Source organism: Xenopus laevis, chromosome 8L (assembly GCF_017654675.1).
Source record: "Xenopus laevis strain J_2021 chromosome 8L, Xenopus_laevis_v10.1, whole genome shotgun sequence".
Taxonomy (NCBI): domain Eukaryota; kingdom Metazoa; phylum Chordata; class Amphibia; order Anura; family Pipidae; genus Xenopus; species Xenopus laevis.
Genome location: NC_054385.1, coordinates 5,381,656 through 5,403,199, shown reverse-complemented (window position 1 = coordinate 5,403,199; position 21,544 = coordinate 5,381,656). Strand labels below are relative to the sequence as shown.

Genomic DNA, 21,544 nt, shown 5'->3' with positions numbered 1-21,544 from the left:
TTTTAATATCTATGTGTCCCTTGCCACCCAGGATTGTCTTGCCTCTTTTTGGCCCAACAATGGCATTCTTCAGCTGCAGCAACGTGAGCTTTTAAAGCAACAAAGGCTTCTTATTCAGGTGACAAAGCTACTTTTGTGCCTCCGTTTCTTAACCTTTAAGCACTGCCAATAACATAAATAACTGCTCCGTGAAATTAGCATAGGGAAAGGTTGTATTACAGAGTGGAAATGAGAGGACACCAGACAGAAGCACTAAGTATAGGAATTAAGTAGCGAGAGGAACTAATTGCAGAAACAGGTGTGTAGGCCTAGCCAGGGAGTGATCAAAGACTTTTTCTGCTTACAATCATTTGGGTATTTGGCCTTCCGCACATGACCTACAGGGATTAGTAACTGGTCGATGATCAAAAAAAAAAACCTAGAATCTCTATATAATACACACACACACACAAAAACATGGTATTTGTATAGCAAAGATGCTATAAAAACATCCTTGGTTATCTTCCTAAAGCTGATCTATCTCAAAGCCCACCACCTGACTTCCACCAGTACTCTAGTGCCCCTAGGAACCTTAGGATGCATTCGTTATGTCAGTTGCAAAGGGGTGCTCCTGTAATTTTATTGAGGTGCTAGAGACATGAGGGGTTTGGATCAGATCTTTCAGGAGTAATCGTTGGGGAACATTGTCAACCTAAATACGGGCTTAACAATCAGAAGCACAAGATGACACTGCAAATCCAAGCAAGAGCTCTGAGAAGGACAATTTTATGGTGCTTATAACTGTTAGCTCCAATGCTCCTCCAAATAAAAATCAAGGGTCAATAGCAATGCAAGTATAAGAAGCAATGGGCACAGCCAGCCTCCAATCCTTCAACGAGAGTTTTTGTTCTTTGTTTGGCCATTACCTGCTCTAATACCAACAAGTAATTGGATACAGTTGGCCAAGTGTCAGATGATGGATGTCTTTATATTTAGGATTCTGTGTCAAAAATACCACCATTAAAATGTTCCTATATAACCCAAGCCACAGGGGCATTAGTAGACCTACTATGAGCTACTCCATGTTTTCCTTGCTAGGTGGGATGTGGAGGGTCATTCAGAGCAGTATCTGAACACCTTTTCATGAAAGGTGATACAAAGGAACACTTTTGGTCTACCTAGTCTTTGGTTTGTGTATGGGGTCCTTTGCAATTCCATTAAATTTATTTTAGTCTAGTTTTTTTTTTATAGTGGCCTTTACCCATAATTCCCACAGCACCACCTGTATGTACTTTTTAAGAATCTAGCCTTTATTTAATGATGTGAATGTCTAATAGTCAAGGAGTTACATCAGGATTTGGGGTTTGCTGCATCTTATTCCAGTCTGTCTGTTACATTCAGTAGCCACTAATGACTGGAACAAGTTCAATGCTCTGTTTTCAATAGGAGGATCAGGTTCACTTCTCTTTGTTAAATTTTTAGGGATGTCCCCAATGCCGGTTCATCGGATAGTGGCGCCTTTATCATGAAACCACAGTTTGAGTCTCAGGTTTCTTGCTAACTAGAATAAGTCCACTTGAAAATGAAATAGCCCTGTGCTGTGCCTTGGTACAAAACTTAATCCCTTGTAGATCACTCGGCACTTGCTAGGCTTAAGCGTGTGAGAAGATATTGTGTGATAGTGTGTTAATCTCTTGGTTACTTCTGCATTAAAAACAGTCACCATGGTACTCAACAACAACTAACACCATGGTACTCTTGGGCATTTTGATGGGAAGGTGCAATATATAGGTCACTTCTTTTTCTCCTTCAACAACTTCACAGCACAGGTATTGGATTATAATTTGGCATGGCATACAGCACCACTTGACACTGCGGTTAGTTCCCTACTCAACAAGTTCTCCAAAAACCTGTATTATAAACCCACTGATAAGAAAAGCATCTGTATGTACAATAGTTTTAAGGTAGTTAATGTGGTGACAGTGGATATCTTCTGATCAGTCTATTTGGAGGAGATCATGTGAAGGAGATCATTTCAGAGAAGACATTTATGTATTAGGTTTTTCTGGTGCCGTTGGATAATTTCTGATGAGCCTATCCTGAGGAACCTGAAGGAGATCATTGCAGAGAAGAAATGTTGGTATTAGGTTTTTGTGGTGCCATTGGATAATTTCTGATGAGCCTATTCCGAGGAACCTGAAGGAGATCATTGCAGAGAATAAATTTAGGTATTAGGTTTTTGTGGTGCCATTGGATAATTTCTGATGAGCCAATCCCGAGGAACCTGAAGGAGATGCAATAGTATTCCTCATCCTGCCACCTTTATGTACATCCTAAAATACTATTAGCAAATATTGATCTTATTGAATGACCCACATCTAGGATTTTCATAGTGTTTCCTGGTAATAACCTGGGAGATGACCGTCCATAAGCAAAGAAATGCCGTAAGGGAATCCCAGTTGAAAGCATACATCAGGCAGCCAATTCCTTGATGAATTTAAGCCTAGAATCTAGCAGAGGTTGGATTTGGAGGCAGAATCTTAATGAGGCAGTGCCTTATAGTTGCACCAACATCAACCCTTGCTCTGTCATTTGTTTACAGTGGTGGAGAAGCATTATCTTTTTTCCTTGGGGTCTAGTTAACAAGTATGAGCTTTGAATTTAAATAAGTAATATAACTTTGTGCTTTTTGAGGTTCCTCAAGCTGGCCATGGATGAAGTACAATGGTCTAGTTTGCTTTATAATGTTGGACTTTGACATGGACATGGACTGTGGGCTTATTGGACATTTGCCTAATTCCCTAACCCTACTCAAATATATACATATATTAGAGCAAATGTAATAAAAACGCTATACCCTCATAAAGCACTGTGCTAAGGAAACAGTATGGCAGCCCTCATCTATATGTGTACATATACAGAGAAGGAATGCTCTGGGCACAAAGTAACCTTTACCCTCAGACTGTTTTGACTAAGGGAATCAGCATGGCAGCTACAATTGATTTGTTTAACTACTACTAATAGACAGAGTAGGCAAAACGTTTGCTCGTTGTTCTCGCAGAGGAAGCAAAGCATCTGAAACAGGAAGCGGTCTCTGGCAGTCACGGCACTAATGGTTTTTTTAACACTCACCGCAATCTCTAGAGTGGGTGGACAGGAAAATCGGAGGGGGGTAAGGTAATTGGGGAAGGACGTCTAAAATATAATTGTAACCTGTGATTACTAGGTGTCCGTATCGCATAGGACCAACTGAGCACGCAGTCAATATTTAAAGCGGTTCCTTTGGCGGGGGACCACTGGCTCGTTAAGTGGCTCTTGTTGTTGGGTAGGGTTACTGGGGACTTTTCATGAATATGTATTAAATGGATGTGGGTTGTTTAGACAACAGAGAAAAGATGGCTGCTCCCAGCAGAGCCAATAAACATAAACGCCAGGGCGTCATTTTCATTTTTGATGCTACTGGTAAATGAAGTTGTTGAGATGACCACTTGTCTTGGGACCAGATATATAAATATTAAAAAAAAGTCCAGTGCCAAGTCATGAGTGACTTGAAGGGAACAGATTCTGTGGGTGTAAAATTATTGGACTGTGAGTACAATCAGAACTATAGGTGGGGTATACAAGGGGGCTTTTTGGGGTGACAAAATGCGTCAGGTATTAAAATTAAACTGGCCACACACAGAGCTACTCACCTGCGCCTAAAGTGATCTGTGTGGGTCATGCCAATCCCACCCCCAACCACACTCCTGATCTACCATAACCATTCTCCTGGCCTGGCTATTTTTAAAGATTTTGGGTGCAACTTCTGACTCCAAAAATGTGGGGTTGAGTTGACATGTCTACATGCAGCAACTGATAAAATAGGTCAAGATGCAAATATAGTATTCAGAGCAAGCTCACCGAATTTCTTTGTTGGCTTCTTCCACAGGTATTCTGTGTGTAACTCATTATCCCAATAAAGAACTTTGCAGACAAGTTGCTGCCCTGGATTTGTTCCACAACTACTGAATGCATTGATAAAATAGGTCAATATGATGTTTGGTACATGCGTGCTGGCTGGATGATCCTGGTATGGTTGAAACTGCTGATGCCCCATATTGGCCAGTGGATGACAATGGCAGATGAAGAAGTGAAGAAGGGACCACAGCTCCCCAACACTTTCTGCCTAAATGAACAAAACAAAAGCAGCTATGCAGTCTGTGGACCCATTTATGAGATCCATCAGTTGAATACTGTACAGCGCGGCTCCCCAACCTTTTTTTACCCGTGAGCCTTATCCAGTTGTAAAAAGAATTGGGGAGCGACACAAGCATGAAAAAAGTGGGTGCCAAATAAGTGGTGTGATTGACTATTTGTTAGACCCTATGTAGACTGGCAGCCTACAAGGAGGCTCTGTTTAGAAAGTACACCTGGTTTTTATGCAACCAAAATGTGCCTGGATTTCAAAAATAAGCACCTGCTTTGAGGCCACTGGGAGCAACATCTAAGGGGTTGGTGAGAAACATGTTGCTCCTAAACCACTGGTTGGGGATTATTGCTGTACAGTATTGGGCACATTAAAAACTTAACCATTACTATCCATCAAGACCCTCAGCATGTGCATTGTACATATGTCACAGCCATGCAGATATCTGTGATGGCCTGCAACATTTAGTCAGTTGTCGTTAGACTTAACAAGGCTGATGCCTGACGGGACCCCTGGTAGGAAGGCGTCTGTGAGGAATTCCCTTCTCATTCCTTGCCACCAGCAGCAGGATCTCAGTGTTCTGTTTAAGGTGGCCGGCTTCCAAGGCCTTGCCCCCTAGTCGCATTCCTTGCGTGCTTCTGGTGACACTGCCAGAGTGTTGCAGGGAAGGGCTGGTCCCTGTGTTTCCTGCGTGCGAGCTGCAGCCGGTTGATTCAGAGTGCAAAGTTGAGTGTGGTTGAACCCTAGTAGGCATCGATCAAAACACGAAAAACAAAGGGAAAGTCATATCATTTATTGACTAAATACATAGATTGTAATATAGAAGCCTGTCGGCACTGCTTAAGTCTCTTCAAAAGGTTTAACCTGTTGCTATTGGTCCTGTTTGGATGGATTAGCATGGAGCGTGCTAATAATAGTGATTAGCAGTGGTAACCAGTACCCGGGCGCGGAACTGTTGCTGCGGATTTACAAGCCTCAAGCCCACATTTGATGTAATTAGATTTCTGGTGTCCTGGGAATTCCGGAGGCTGCTGATTGCACAAATCCCAGGCAGCTGCATAACTTTCCCAGGCTTCCCATTCCCTGCGCCGGTGGCCTCGGAATGATCGTTTTTTCTCGGCTTATGGCACAAAGAACTATATTCAATGCAACCCGACACGCTTGTTTTCTTCAAACCCTAATGGAACAAAGATGTTTGTTTAGCTTTGGAAAAGGTGGCAGCGATCCGGTTAGGTGTTCCGCAGCACGGAAACGCCTCCCATCCAAGTACTCAAAATGAGGTTTTTCAGATATGGAAATAAAAGATAAGGTTTGCATAAGAAGCCCCTTTCCAAAAAAACCTGCTGTGTCGGTGTTTTGCTGACATTTTACAGGGCTGTTGTATGATTTCCCTGGTGCTGGAGCCATAGGGAGCAAAGGCTTTGCCTCCAAGTGATATTACAATCTCTGGGAACTTTGGCTTTAAAGGGATTCTGTCATGATTTTTATGGTGTTGTTTTTTTATTTCAAAATTACACTGCAAATAATTCACTCTACCATAGAAAATTTAATTTCTGAACTTTTTTAGTTGTAATATTGGTGTGTAGGCGCAATCTCAGGTAATTTTGCCTGGTCATGTGCTTTCAGAAAGAGCCAACAGTTCATGATGGAACCGCTTTCAGTCTATTGTTTCTCCTATTCAATGTAACTGAAGGAGTCCCAGTGGGACTTTGATCTTACACCAATCCAATTTGCAGTGCAGCAGTAAGGAGTGACTGAAGTTTATCAGAGCACATGACTGAGGGCACCTGGGAAACTGACATGTCTAGCCCCATGTTCAAAATTAACTATAAAAAAATCTGTTTGATCTTTTGAAAAATGGATTTCAGTGCAGAATTCTGGTGGAGCAGCACTATGAACTGAAAAAAAAAAAACGTTTTCCAATGACAGTATCCCTTTAAGTACCATTTTGTTCCCCAGCATACTGGGCAGGGTGTTCTTCTTGTTAGATTTCTAGAAATCATTTTCTCCACTTCTTTTGTGTGTAGCAGTACAGGAGGAGAGACAGAGGGGGAAGGAACGAAATGAGAATGAAGTAGAGAGTAGCAACAGTGCCAACGAGGACATGCCGGTGGAGAAGATCCTTGAGGCGGAGCACGCGGTGGAACCAAAGACAGAGACGTACACTGAGGCTAACATGGGCCTTGCTCCCAACTCCGTAAGTGACCTCAAGTACCTGGATGTTATTCCTTGAGATATCTAGACATGTCTTTTTATAATTCCTTTTCATTTGACGTTGGGGAATAATGGAGATCCCAATGGGAACCCAAGCAGCAACTCTTGTTTGGTGCCCTTTTCGGATGTCCTGGTCAAAAACTAGAAAACCGAGTAAAGCTCACCTTGAAACTCATACTGTACAAAGGGAGAGGTACGGATGGACAAGGTGCTATGATGAGTCAGTATGGAGTGTGGGGGCTACTGTGATACTGCCTATATTTGTATATACTGTGCGTCTGTTCACAGGGCATTTATATATTGAATTAAAGGTGTGATGCTCCACCAGGGTCATGATAACATCATTAGTGGTGCTAGTCCACCAGTAGTGCATCTCCAAGTGACCAACCTTGACCTTTACTTAGATGTGTCTTTGATGATGTCATATTTTCCCCCACTGGAAACCTCACTCTGTGTTTACCCCTCACAGCCCAGCGACCCCGTTACCAACATTTGCCAAGCAGCAGACAAGCAGCTCTTCACACTGGTCGAATGGGCAAAGAGAATCCCGCATTTCTCTGAGCTGCCGCTGGATGACCAAGTTATCCTCCTTAGGGCAGGTACGCTTTTATGGACATCTGTCGGTGCTTTTGCAGTTCTTGGTTTCCATCAGGGCCCTCCAGGTCATAAGGGTGCGTTAGAAATCTGGTGCAAATCCTGTCAATGAAGAGGGTCCCAGAGGGCATGAAACTTGACAGTTTTGAAAGCCTTACATTTATTACATTCCATAGCAGAGAAGCATGTGAAACTATTAACGTTGTTATAGAGTGCTTCATGTATGATCCTTTTTAGGCTGTACGTGAATCAGCAAAAAATCAGGCCCAACACACTAATACACTCTCCAACTGAATATACACACCTGCCCATCACCTTATACTCTTTGCAAAATTGCCCTGGGCAGTCACTTACATTCCAAACAAGCCGTTCTTGTAATTACTTTTGACCCTAATGTTATTTTCACTAAGTAATTGCAGCTAAAATACAAGCATTGGGTAAGTCAACAATTGAATAACCACGTGTCCCTACATGCATGGCTTCAATCAGGCTGTCTACCAGATTTCATCTACACTGCCCCATTATCTTGACATGAATGTCAGCTTGGAGGGTCAGTCTTGACTGATCCTTTTGAATCGCCCATTGAACTTTCCAAATTAAACTTAAGAATGAAGGAGTGATTGGCTGGTCCTGTGTCTTATGAATGATCCTACACCATCCATACGTTCAGCCATACACAGTCCATTCCTTATCTAGACAGCTTCTCCAGTAGCTATCAAGACATAGACCATAGGATATATATATTCTAAGGCAGTGGTCCTCAACTTTTTTTTCCTTTGAGCCACATTCAAATGTTAAAAAAGTTTGAGAGCAATAGAAGCATGCAAAAAACATCCATGGAGGTGCAAAATATGGGTTCTGATTGGCTATTGGTAGAACCTATGGGAACTTGAAGCCTACAGAAGGATCTTTTTGGCAGTAAACCTGGTTTTTCAAACCAGGAATTCAAAAATAAGCATCTGCTTTGATGCCACTGAGAGCAACATCCAAGGGGTTGGAGAGCAACATGTTGCTCGCGGACCTCTAGCTTGAGATCACTCTTCTACGGTTTGATTTGTTCTTAGATCCATTTGCAAATTCCATACATTCCATACTGTTATTTACTTGGACGAGCATTAAAAATCTCAGTTTCCTTCTACATCAAAGACAAATAAGAATCTCAAACTGTTAACGGTGCATTGGATATGAAGGTCGAATCCCAGCAGAGTACGACTTTTAAACTGCTATAGATGTTGTTCCCACCGCGCATGACTCTTTAGGGGGAAGAGCGAGCGTTGCCTTATAAAAACGACATTACTTATTTAAGACCCAGACACTGCTGAGTTAGAAGTCAACGCATTAATTGCTGCAGACAGTGCACTTCACATTCGGAGCTCCAGTACCAGTTTCCGAGTTGTTAAAGAAACAAAAAAAAAAAGACTTTGGTGACTCAGTTGTTTCCCTGGCAAGGGCTGAGTTTTTTTGGACTGGGACCAGCAGCCTGGCTTTGTCTTAGGAGTCCCAATTGCTAAAGGTTTCTGCTCGATGCTTGAAATAATCTCCCTGCAGTATTTTATCTAGTGACTTCATGTATTATTTAGCAGCAGGAACAAGCTCCAGGGAATAACCGCACATGAAACATTCACATCCCAACATCTAGCTAACAGCGCTCCTTGATTCAACTCATGCGTCCACTAATGAGGGAAAGCAGGAGCTGACATGGCAGAAGCCTTTCTGTGCCGCCGCTTACTCTTCCAGCTGAAGGAACTCTAGAGAATTGACTAGAACTTCTCCCAGAGGAACCTTCTTTATATTAAGTCATGTTGGCCACTACAGTTCATTCCTAGATCTATCTATACATTGTTTGTAGTCTCCTGCAGTAGGGTTTTAAATTTAATACCAACAAATGAGCACTTATTTCTATACAGTGTTGAAACTTTAAATAAAGATAGCCAGGTATAAATGGGACTCAACTGCTCGCCTCGTGGTCAACCAGTAAACTAGTTGCTTCCACCGACTATTTCTTTGCTGACGTGTGGTTGTGGTTTTCTTCAAGGGTGGAATGAGCTCCTCATAGCCTCTTTTTCCCATCGGTCGATAGCCGTCAAAGATGGAATCCTTCTGGCCACAGGACTTCACGTACATCGGAACAGCGCTCACAGTGCAGGAGTCGGTGCAATCTTTGATAGGTGAGGAATTACTCCTCTGGGTTCTTTAATCTTCTCCGTGTAATTGTGTTGGATTTCCAGGAACCTTGGTGGTGGCTTCATCACTTGACCAGTTTTAGTAGGACACAATATTCCCCATTAAAATAACCCAATATGGGTGCAATAAACTGAGGGTAATTACATATTCAATATGGAATGTGAGGCCCAGGTCAAACACTCTAAACATCTTTTTGAAGTCTACATTTTGGACTTGGTCTTATGAAATTCTTGGCTGGATCTTTCCTTGGAAGGCCACAATATCAATCATCTATTAAGTTTGCTTATGTTTCTGTTTGATAAAGGACTCCAAGTTATCATTTAGTGAGATGTTTGAGCCAACATTTAAACAGTATGGGTTTGGTAGCAATTAGTGAGGTCACCTCTTCATTATGTTGTCATTTTTTTCTTCTATAATTTATGGTTATTAGGTAAACTGGATAATTGAAATGTTTCTTCCTTTCCCTCAGGGTCCTCACTGAGCTGGTGTCCAAAATGCGAGACATGCAGATGGACAAAACAGAACTCGGTTGCTTACGAGCAATTGTCCTCTTCAACCCAGGTTGGTTGGTCGATGTTCCCCAGGTTCGATCCAAATGAAAAGCTTCTGTAAAGAGTCTGCACTTAAGGGTAGTTTCAACTACTATATACAGTAGTGCACTGAGCAGACCGACTCTGCAGTAGCTTAGGATGAGTAACTTGTCGTGAGGGCTTCATTTACAATATGGAGAAAGTCAGGCAACTATTATACAGAAACTACCATGGCAACTTGCTCTGAGAATTATATTTCAGCTCTTTCTTTTGATTCATTGCCTGCATAGCATCGCAACAGACAAGTTCATAGCGTATTGAGCCCACAGAATTATCCTTGTCTGTACTTTTGTATTCTTCATAAGTGTTATGTTGTGGGTAGTCCGAGGATGAGTAGAGTATAACAGTGCTTTATTAGTAGAGTCATGCAGGCATTACACAACAGTAAGCTTTCACTTTTAAGCTACCAGGAATTATGCACAGTATAAGTATGAGCACAGTGACATCTACAGGCCATTTGTATAATGGCTTTACCTTTAGATAAGAGGGTATAGCTTATTGTGTGCCCAGAACATTCCTTCTCTGTATATTTGTATTTATACATATGGGAGGAGGTGCCATATTGATTCCCTTAGACAGTATAGTATGGGGGTATAGCTTATTGTGTGCCCAGAACATTCCTTCTCTGTATATTTGTATTTATACATATGGGAGGAGATGCCATATTGATTCCCTTAGACAGTACAGTATGAGGGTATAGCTTATTGTGTGCCCAGAACATTCCTTCTCTGTATATTTGTATTTATACATATGGGAGGAGGTGCCATATTGATTCCCTTAGACAGTACAGTATGAGGGTATAGCTTATTGTGTGCCCAGAACATTCCTTCTCTGTATATTTGTATTTATACATATGGGAGGAGGGAGGTGCCATATTGATTCCCTCTTAGACAGTACAGTATGAGGGTATAGCTTATTGTGTGCCCAGAACATTCCTTCTCCGTATATTTGTATTTATACAAATGGGAGGATGGAGGTGCCATATTGATTCCCTTAGACAGTACAGTATGAGAGTATAGCTTATTGTGTGCCCAGAACATTCCTTCTCTGTATATTTGTATTTATACATATGGGAGGAGGTGCCATATTGATTCCCTTAGACAGTACAGTATGAGGGTATAGCTTATTGTGTTCCCAGAACATTCCTTCTCTGTATATTTGTATTTATACAAATGGGAGGATGGAGGTGCCATATTGATTCCCTTAGACAGTACAGTATGAGGGTATAGCTTATTGTGTGCCCAGAACATTCCTTCTCTGTATATTTGTATTTATACATATAGGAGGAGGGAGGTGCCATATTGATTCCCTCTTAGACAGTACAGTATGAGGGTATAGCTTATTGTGTGCCCAGAACATTCCTTCTCCGTATATTTGTATTTATACAAATGGGAGGATGGAGGTGCCATATTGATTCCCTTAGACAGTACAGTATGAGAGTATAGCTTATTGTGTGCCCAGAACATTCCTTCTCTGTATATTTGTATTTATACATATGGGAGGAGGAGGTGCCATATTGATTCCCTTAGACAGTACAGTATGAGGGTATAGCTTATTGTGTGCCCAGAACATTCCACAGTTCACTACAAGTAAATTTAAAAATGTATTTATTTTTATTCCCCTAAAACCCAAAGGGGTTCTAAATAGGGGGTAAAAGGTGAAAGGGCTTTTTTTCATTGTGGTTGGTACATTTTACAGACTCAAAAGGTCTCTCGAACCCTTTGGAGGTTGAGGCTCTCCGAGAGAAGGTCTATGCATCGTTAGAAGCCTACTGCAAACAGAAATACCCCGAACAGCCCGGGAGGTGAGTCATATACAAAGTTGCTCCTTAAAGCTTCTTCTTTAGTGTGGGAAAACTCACAATAGGACTTTTGGACTTTGGACTATTGGCACCTAAAATTATAAAATGCACTTCCACATAGGAAAGCAAGTTGGAACGGAAATCCTGACTATAGGTTGGTATTTTAGGCCTGTCCAGTGCTCGGTCTCTAAGGAACGTGGTCTGAGTGACTCTGCTTCTCGCCTCAGTAAAGGAAATCCATGTTTTTATCTCTTATTGTCAGATTTAAAATGCTATTTTGGACCTTTAGTGTGTTTAAAGCCGGTGCCAAATGGACACATTAGTTGTCTGACTTTTTCATTTCTCGTCCCATTTGAGGTCAGACTTTGGTAAGTCTCCTCCTTAAAACATAATAATGTAACAGATATATAGGAGAACATTGGGGTATCAGCCATTCAGCCATTGTTTTAATAATATCACTGGACAACAAATAAGTGTTTGCCACAAATCTTACCCTAACTGGCCTTCAAGGCATTCTCTTAAATCTCACCCAAATTATCGTTGAAACCCAATGCAACTTCTCTAGGCTCGTCTAGTGAAGCTTGCCCACAGTTGAGAAACCACTGCTCTAATCAGTCTGTTCTCCATGTAAACACCAATTTCACACATCAGTTGCCTTCTACGGTTGACACAATGCTCCTTGGCTGCCATTTTGCAGCAAGTGACCATGGGAGATATAGGATGTACTGGCCGTGATGGAGTTAAGCTCCTTTCCGCCAGATATCATATGTTTTAGTTTAAACTTTTTCAAGTTGAACTTCCTGGATGGTGCTCCGAGTAGCTTGTTTTTCCTGGCTCTCCCAACTTCTGTTCTCAACAGCTCAGCAGAAATGACCCTCTTTGGCACCTCTCCAGCCTCTAAATGGACTTTCTGTAATCCCCCCCCCTTAAAAAGACATTGCTTGTAGGGGTATGTTTTACATCACTCCAAGCCCTGTAAACACTTAATGAAAATTCTTAATTTTCTAGCGAGAAAACAGAAGGCTGTGGCCATCTACATCTACAATGTCTTCTGTAAGATTAAGGTCATTGTGTGCAATTGTCCCTTCTCATTCTGTATACATTTACATATAAGAGTGCAAGCTGTTTGTCTCGGCCGAGACATTCTCCATTACTTTAATCAGAATTGCAAACAACATCGCCACCTGTTGTTCATTTTGGCCAAACTGAGACCAAGAAAGTCTTCTGGTGATCTTCTTCTTAGAACTGACCAAAGAAATATCAGCTAATGCTTCTCTTTACCTTCACTAACTCTAAATGTATATTTGCACATTGTAATTGGTATTATATTCTTTTTTCAGATTTGCTAAACTTCTCCTACGCCTGCCAGCTCTACGATCTATTGGCCTCAAATGTCTGGAACACCTCTTCTTCTTCAAACTAATAGGAGACACACCAATCGACACTTTCTTAATGGAGATGCTGGAAGCCCCTCACCAAATGACTTAAGAAAAATGGAGATCTTTCGTTTGTGCGTTGAGGGCTATGGACTCCTTGTTGGACGCCCTCAGGGACACTTTGGTCTCCAGGACACCTACAGCGGGAAAAAAAAGAAACCCATCATGAAAAAAAAAAAAAAACGTCCAAGAGCCCTTAACCCTATGTCACATCTGCGCCTTTACTCCATCCACAGAGATAGGGAAACACTCTATCGTTAAGAAAAGTGGAGCAGCAACGGACATCAGGGATATGTTGAAAGTGGGCTCCCCGTATTTGCCTCTTTGGGAGAGATGGCTTGTTTTGTCGCTGCTGAGGCTTCAGTTGTTGATATTGTTTGGCTCCATGTTCCCCTCCATCCCCGTCCAAACACCAGCACCTGGAGTCAAGGTGAATTCGCACAGATATTGGAGAGTGAATGTATTTCTTTTTTTTTGTGTATAACAGCTGGACTTTTCTGATCTGATTCCTGCGATGGCCACTAAAATGTAGAGGGGGGCACATGCCTTCTTAACAAGCTACGAGGAGAAAAGCTGCGTCGCAAAGGTCTCCACTGGGGCTTCTTTTGCATTTACAGCGTTATGCCATACTTGACTTTAGGCCTTAAAAATGAAAGAACAAAACCCATCTCAGAACAGAGCTTACCTTTTATTTTTTCTCCTCAAGCAGGCATATACTATGATGAATATGGCCATAGAACCGGACTATTTTATTCTGTGGTATACTTGCTAAAGAGCATAAAGGTAGCTCCACTGCCTAATTCATTGTGTAGAGCAGAGATGTTGAATCTGCAGTCCAGCGGCTGTTGTGGAACTCTGTTCTAATGGGGCTGAAGTTCAACAGCAGCTCAAGGAACGCACTTTGGACAACCCTGCTGTAGGACAACCATTGGGGTGATTGTTATAGCTTTTCTATAAGGCACTATAGATCAAGGCACTACAGACATACTTTGTATTTTTACAAACAAAAGCTATGACTAGGATTGCCCAGACGATACAATGGGCAGCAAATCCAAGTCATTTTGTTCTGGTTAGACAAAGTAAGTTTTATTGAATTTGTTTCCCTGACCTGAGGGTACCGCTACAGATTTCTGGAGGAGATGGTAATGTTGAAGATTGGTTTGATGGAGTCAAGTTCCTTTACATTATTACTTAAGACCTTTTTGTTTCTCTGGGAAGATAGACGTCCCCTTCAGAGGAACCAAATATTCACTGTAGAAACCTTAAAGGGCCTCTTCTGCCAAAGATCTAGTGGCCTCTTCTGATAACTCCATCACAACCAACTATAGCCTTTATAGGCCACTGTATTGTATGGCGTGGTCCCATTTATTAAGGTGCTTGTGGTCTCCCGAAATGTACCCCGCACAAAGGTATTAGTCTGGTACTGGATACATTATGAGAGGCAGCATCACACTGCAGATGTTGATAGAAGATGTATTGAGCTTTAAGCAGGCCATACATGCAGGTATGAAATAATTTAGTATTATTTTTTTGGTGCATGTAGGGTGGCACAACGATTCTCACTGATATCGATTGCTGAATGGGCCAGTCTGCCAGTGCATGGTGCATCAGCAGACATGGAAGTAAGGAGGAGCTGAAGCTATTGGCTTGAATTATTGGAAGAAAACTTAGGTGGCCATACTATGTATGGTCCTTAATATAGTATAAATATTTGTGAGGCCCTCAGCCTGATCAGTCCAATACCATGCATGGTACAGGATTGGCCAGTAAATGGCCGTCTTTAGATTGTATCCAAGATTCTCCTCCTTGAGGCCCAGGCAATGTCTGTAGCCACCAATTACACAAGCTTGGCTACAACAGGAGACCTAAGCCTCCAATTTGTTTGTAGAAAACAAGGCACTAACTTCAGTTTTTGTTAGTGGATCTCCACTTTGAGGGTCTCTCTCCTGAAATCCTGAGCGGGATATAGCGAGAAACTTTTCACTCGACGTGTCCTCTTAACGGGCCGTTTCCAACATCGGAAATGGAATTGTTGGTGAACAGAATCACAGGGAACCTTATAAAAGCTATCTTGCATTTTTTTTTATTTTTGTTTTTTTTACAGGGTAGGTCAGTGCAAGTTTTGCATTAGTTGAACTATTTGGCCTTTTTTTTTTTTTCTTGTAAAGTGTAAATGGTATATATGTATATTTTCCAAAGATATTTGTTCTCTTTATCTTCTTCTTCTTCTCTCTTGCTCTTGGCCTGTTCTGTGAAAAAGAGCGAGTTCATTTTTGGAATCTGAGCCAATGCTATTGCACGCTTCCGTGAAGCTTTTTCTTTCCTACTCTCTGCCCGCAACTGGTCAAGCGCTTTTATTGCCTTTGTTATACCTCTTCTGTAAATCTCAGTTTCTACGTCTCGAGCAGCAGAACACACTCGCTTTTTTAATCGATCATCTAGTGTAGGCCAATAAACTTTGCAGTTGGGAGGGAGTTTTGGCCTCAGCGATCAGTTGATTTTTACTTAAGGGCGCAACTCTGGACTTTATCCAGTCAACCAGTATGCAACTGGTGGTGCCGGCACATCGGTAACTCCTATAGACGTACCTCCGAGGGTTCTTAAGTTAAAGCAATTTTGGATGATGAGGGTGCGATCATGGATAGAGGTCCAGTCAATGAAAGCCAATGATCTCAAGGAATTTGGTCACTCATAAGGGTTTGTCTAAAGATGTCCAGTATAGCACTTTTGAATCACACAAACCTATGGTTGACATCATGAAGGCCATTGGGCTTAGCATTATAGATTAAGACCAACTTCAAGTGTCCCCACACTGTGGCCAAATTCGACGTCATCTTGGTGTTCTTCCACTCCGAGGGTGGTCATTCCAAATTCTAAAGTTTTGAGTAGTTTTATTGTCAATGTGGAAAATGCACTCTTCAGTATGAGAACGTATCTTTTTGTTAGCCTTGTTTTAAGAAAAAAATCTACTTAAGCCTCTTCTGGCCCTCTCTGAATGGCGTTTTCATGACGGTTACTCAAATATACCAAGTGCCTGTGTGGCAATGTTCTTTATTGGGGTTTGAGTTTTTGTTTTTCTCCTCTGCTGGAATGGGATACTTTCAGCTCAAAAACAACTTCACTTGAATGGAATGCAGTCATATTTATAGCCGGGAGGGGAAGGAGTTTTGGTTCCTTGAATAAGATGAGAATTCGGAGCACGTTTCTGACCTATGACATGACCAGACCAAGACACCAGCATTTTTTGGTTTCATTTACTAAAAATCTGCAGAATGGGGTAAAACCTAAATGAAGGTTTCTCTGTGCAAAACACCAATCACTCAGGTACTTTGTGTTTAGTGTCGAGTGGTGGGGATGCCATAACTTGTAAGAAAGAAACGTTGGTAAATGCAGATGACTTACTGTTTTGCCTACAGTTCTATATGGGAGAAAGGTCCCAAAACAAAACAAGTCATCAATAGCCTGGCCCACTCAAAATGCAACCAATTTCCATAGATCAGATTCACTGTACAGTAGAGGACACTGCCCTAAAGGAGGCGCTGTAGAGCACTTTTGTTTAATAACCAACCACAAGCCCAACACCACTTACTACTAGTGCCTTAACATACTCATGATCCCTAGCTAGGCAATAGTAACCGGTCTTAGTGCCTTACTCCATGCACCAAAACACCAGCGTGGGCATCAGGAAGGCTGGCAATCACTTCAACCACACCTTTTCCAAATTCACGAGAAGCAATGATGGAAACCTGCAGGGATAAGTGAAATGCCTTAAAGCATTAAGCATCCCAAATACTATCATTATCACACGCCGCTCACATTTGCACGCACACTGCTCCATGTCTAAACCCCAATGAATGTTTTGTGTTCTTGTGATAGTCCCATTCTTTAGAAGACCCGGTGTAGACATTACTTGCATACACCTAGTTGAGCCTTCAATGAATTATATACTCTGCAGAGTGCAAATAGTAATCTACGTGCCTAAAATAGACCACAGTCTTCTCTAAACCCCATCCACTAGAATAGTGATTGCTCTGGAATGAGTCAATACTGAAATCTCTCTCTTAACAGTAAGGGCAAGTTCTTCCATCGGAATGTCCCCAATGGAGTCAATGCATTTACCTACGGATCTTGTCCATCCTCCTGTTATGTGGATCTTCTACCATACTTCTTGAAGGTCTTCTGGACTGTGGAAATGTAAACACTCAGGGCCACCTGCTGTTCATTTCAGCTGATTAGTCACAGTTGGCAGAAAATTACGTTCCTGAGAACGGAGATGACTTTCCTCTGACTTAAATTTATGCCGACTGTGGTCAGTTGGCTGAAATGAACAGCAGGAGGCGCTGTTCTTCCAAATGCATTATATCAGAATTATAAAAATGGGCAAATATCACAGAAAATAAGGTGTAAAGTGCAAAAAGTATTGTGAGCATTTGCAAGGGTTTACATTTCCATTAAGTTGATCTAGTTTCAGTAGGGCCAACCCATACTCACACCTAAGATGTTCTTTGGAACCTCTAACTGGAATGGGATCAAGAAAGGTGAAGACCATTTTGTTTATCCAATCAGATTGTATAGGAAACAGCCCAAAGCTTGCAGTCTCTAAGAGGCCTACCTATAGCATTATAGCTATCGTCAGTATCTATAGGCCAGGGTTAAATCAATGGCAGTGGAAGGGTGGGCAACGATAGGCAAAAGGTCTAGTGCATCTGTTTTGAGATGTTGTGTGTCGCACAGAATTCATAGGTAGTTACTGGTATCCGGATCGTTTTTACCAGCACAAAGAGATTATGTTGTATTGTGCTTGTGATACGGTGTAAAAAGTTATCTATTAAAAAAAATAAAAAAAATAGTTGAAAGAAAAAAAATTATCAGAAAGGGTAAAAGAAAAAAAAATCTATTGTATCAGCAAAATAAAGAAAATCTATTTTTGTATGGAAGAAAGTTTATCCCTTTTATTGCAGGTTTTTTTTTTTTTGTAATCACTTTCGATGTGTTCTTGCCTATTACACTTGGTGGAGCCAGCGGGGGGCTGCCATCGGTATGCCCTCATTGTAGAAGTGGGAGTCAATGATGGGAAATAGGACAACTGGGCAAAATGTTAATGGGGAGCCAGGACTAGTACCAAATCTAAAATCTCATCCTGAAGGCCTAAACTTTGCTTGGTTTAGATGGGTGGGAAGCAATGATGGGAAATAGGACAACGGGGCAAAATGTTAATGGGGAGCCAGGACAAGAGCCAAGTCTAAAATCTCATCCTGAAGGCCTAAACTTTGCTTAGTTTAGATGGGTGGGAAGCAATGATGGGAAATAGGACAACAGGGCAAAATGTTAATGGGGAGCAAAGCCAAGAACAAAGTCTAAAATCTCATCCTGAAGGCCTAAACTTTGCTTGGTTTAGATGGGTGGGAAGCAATGATGGGAAATAGGACAACAGGGCAAAATGTTAATGGGGGGCCAGGACAAGAACCAAGTCTAAAATCTCATCCTGAAGGCCTAAACTTTGCTTGGTTTAGATGGGTGGGAAGCAATGATGGGAAATAGGACAACAGGGCAAAATGTTAATGGGGAGCAAGGACAAGAACCAAGTCTAAAATCTCATCCTGAAGGCCTAAACTTTGCTTGGTTTAGAAGTTCTGTTATTGGGGTGTAGGACTGGGAAGACCATCCGACATTAGTTGCAGAACCCATTGACTGTGCAGCCTCATTGGAAAGTTTCCAATGGGGCTGCAGAGCCAACGGGTTCTGCAACTGCGATGTCTCGGCCCATTGGGTAAGAACCCCTGGTGGAAGGCATTGATGGTAGCCCCCCCATTGGCCACAGTATTATCCCATGTTAGAGTGAAAGGTGGGGCGAAGGCACGGCTAGGGTATTTATATACCAGTTCATGGCAGCTAGGTGGTATATGAAATCAGCAGAGACCCCCGCCCACCAAGTTCAAAAGCAACCAATCGGCTGTGTTCATGTGACTGCCTTCCCGCTCGGCTCTGTTTTACTGTGAAATCACCTTCTGCACACGTCGGCTTCGAGATGCAACGACGCATTGGGAATCTTGAGTATTTTCTTGACGAATAAATGGTATTAGAATTGTAAACAAAAAAAACTCAGCGTTTTTAAATATAATTCCAAGTTCAAGTTGCGCGGGTCTCTGTGTCGTTCTTTCAGCCAATGGGAAGGGTTTATCCGCATTGAATGACCGTCACCCCTTGTGCTCTGTAGACTCATCTGGGGGAGCTAAGTTATATGTTAGGGGCTGTTCCCCTTTAAATGAACTGTAAGTATAATGTAGAGAATAATATTCTGAGACCATTTGTGATTGGTTTTCATTTTTTATTATTTGTGGTTTTGGAATTTTTTAGCTTTTTATTCAGCTGCTCTCCAGTTTGCAGTTTCAGCCGTGTGGTTGCTAGGATTCAAATTCCTCTAGCAACCAGGCCATTGGTTTAAAAAAAGTCTGGCATATGAATATTTTATTTAAATGGGGTCAGTGACCCCCTATTTGAAAGCTGGAAAGAGTCGAAAGAAGAAGGCAAATAATTCAAAAACTATTAAAAAAAATGAAGGCCCATTTTAGAATTGCTTAGAATTGGCCATTCTATAAAATACTAAAAGTTAACTTAAAGGTGTACCACCCCGTGGATATATATATCATTAATACAGATTTCCCAGGTTACACGCATTAACCCTAATAAACACATAGAGTTCTGCTGCCACCTGGTGGACAGTTGCCTGATGCTCTAAATACCATTTTATTTAACACGTCTCCTACTGACTTGATGGAAACAAAAGAGACAAACCATTGATAAATCAGCTCTGGGAATATCTTTATCAAGATTGTTCGATAATAAATAACATTAAAAACACTGACAGTTTTTAGCAAATGTATATTGTAAGGTTGCTTGGAAATATGGTTTTTATTAAGCAAATTTTTATTTGTGGGTTGACTTGCCCTTTAAGGGAAACAGTATGGCACTTCCTCCCATATGTATAAATACAAATATAGAGAGAAGGAATGTTCTGGGCACACAATAAGCTATACCCTCATACAGTACTGTCTAATGGAATCAATATGGCACCTCCTCCCATATGTATAAATACAAATATACAGAGAAGGAATGTTCTGGGCACACAATAAGCTATACCCTCATACTGTACTGTCTAAGGGAATCAATATGGCACTTCCTCCCATATGTATAAATACAAATATACAGAGAAGGAATGTTTTGAGCACACAATAAGCTATACCCTCATACTGTACTGTCTAAGGGAATCAATATGGCACCTCCCTCCTCCCAAATGTATAAATACAAATATACAGAGAAGGAATGTTTTGGGCACACAATAGGCTATACCCTCATACTGTACTGTCTAAGGGAATCAATATAGCCCCTCCCTCCTCCCATATGTATAAATACAAATATAGAGAGATGGAATGTTCTGGGCACACAATAAACTATACCCTCACACTGTACTGTCTAAGGGAATCAATATGGCACCTCCTCCTCCCATATGTATAAATACAAATATACAGAGAAGGAATGTTCTGGGCACAATAAGCTATACCCTCATACTGTACTGTCTAAGGGAATCAGTATGGCACCTCCCTCCTCCCATATGTATAAATACAAATATACAGAGAAGGAATGTTCTGGGCACACAATAAGCTATACCCTCATACAGTTCTGTCTAATGGAATCAATATGGCACCTCCTCCCATATGTATAAATACAAATATACAGAGAAGGAATGTTCTGGGCACACAATAAGCTATACCCTCATACTGTACTGTCTAAGGGAATCAATATGGCACTTCCATATGTATAAATACAACTATACAGAGAAGGTAAGGTTCCTAACAATGTCCAAAGACTGCCTTCCAGATAAGGCTCCTCACAAAGTCCGAAGACTGAGTTCCAAGTAAGGCTCCTTGAGATGTCCGAAGTACTGGTTCCAGGTAAGGCTCCTCAAGGTGACCAAAGACTGGATTCCAGGTAAGGCTCCTCAAGATGTCTAAAAAAAGCTCCTTAACATGTCTGAAGAATGGGTTCTTAATAAAACTCCTCAAGATGTCTGAAGAACAGGTTCTTGGAAAGGTTCGTCAAGATGGGCAAAAACTGGTCCAGGTAAGGCTCCTCAAGATGTCTGATGAACATATTCCAGGTAATGCTCCTCAAGATGTATGAAGCCTGGTTTCAAGTTAAGGCTCTTCAAGATGTCTGAAGACTGGGATCCAGGTAAGCCTTCTAGAACCCAGGTAAGAACAGGTTCTTGGGAAGGCTCTTCAAGATGTCCAAGTGTCAGACAAGGCTCTTCAAGATGACTGGGTTCATTTCCTCAGCAGAATTTTAAAAAGTCAATACTTAAAGGAGAATTCAACCATTTTCCAAAAAACCTGTACCCTCCATCCCATGTAGACCCCCTCCCTCCTCTCCTCCAGCCTAGCTGCCCCCTGGGGAAATGCCCCTAACTTTATACTTGCCTCTTGGCACAGATTCAGGCATCGGCGCTCCAAAAAGCCATCTTCCGGGTCTTCAGTAAGCTGCGTGGGAGACCAGCGAAGCG

General features: G+C 41.7%; 1 protein-coding gene across 3 annotated transcripts in view; it reads left to right on the top strand.

Moving 5' to 3' along the window:
- The window catches only part of rxra.L (retinoid X receptor alpha L homeolog), a 112,722-nt gene extending 93,601 nt beyond the window's left edge, over nt 1-19,121 (top strand). For 2 of the 3 annotated variants that reach the window (XM_018229492.2, XM_018229493.2), the window contains 6 exons: nt 6,193-6,362; nt 6,849-6,978; nt 9,009-9,141; nt 9,627-9,718; nt 11,446-11,551; nt 12,889-19,121. In XM_018229492.2, the coding sequence (XP_018084981.1) occupies nt 6,193-6,362; nt 6,849-6,978; nt 9,009-9,141; nt 9,627-9,718; nt 11,446-11,551; nt 12,889-13,036 (779 nt within the window). In that variant the 3' untranslated portion in view covers nt 13,037-19,121. The remainder of the gene's footprint in view (nt 1-6,192; nt 6,363-6,848; nt 6,979-9,008; nt 9,142-9,626; nt 9,719-11,445; nt 11,552-12,888) is intronic. The other variant, XM_018229494.2, reaches the window with a different exon arrangement.
- Nucleotides 19,122-21,544: the final 2,423 nt, after the last annotated feature.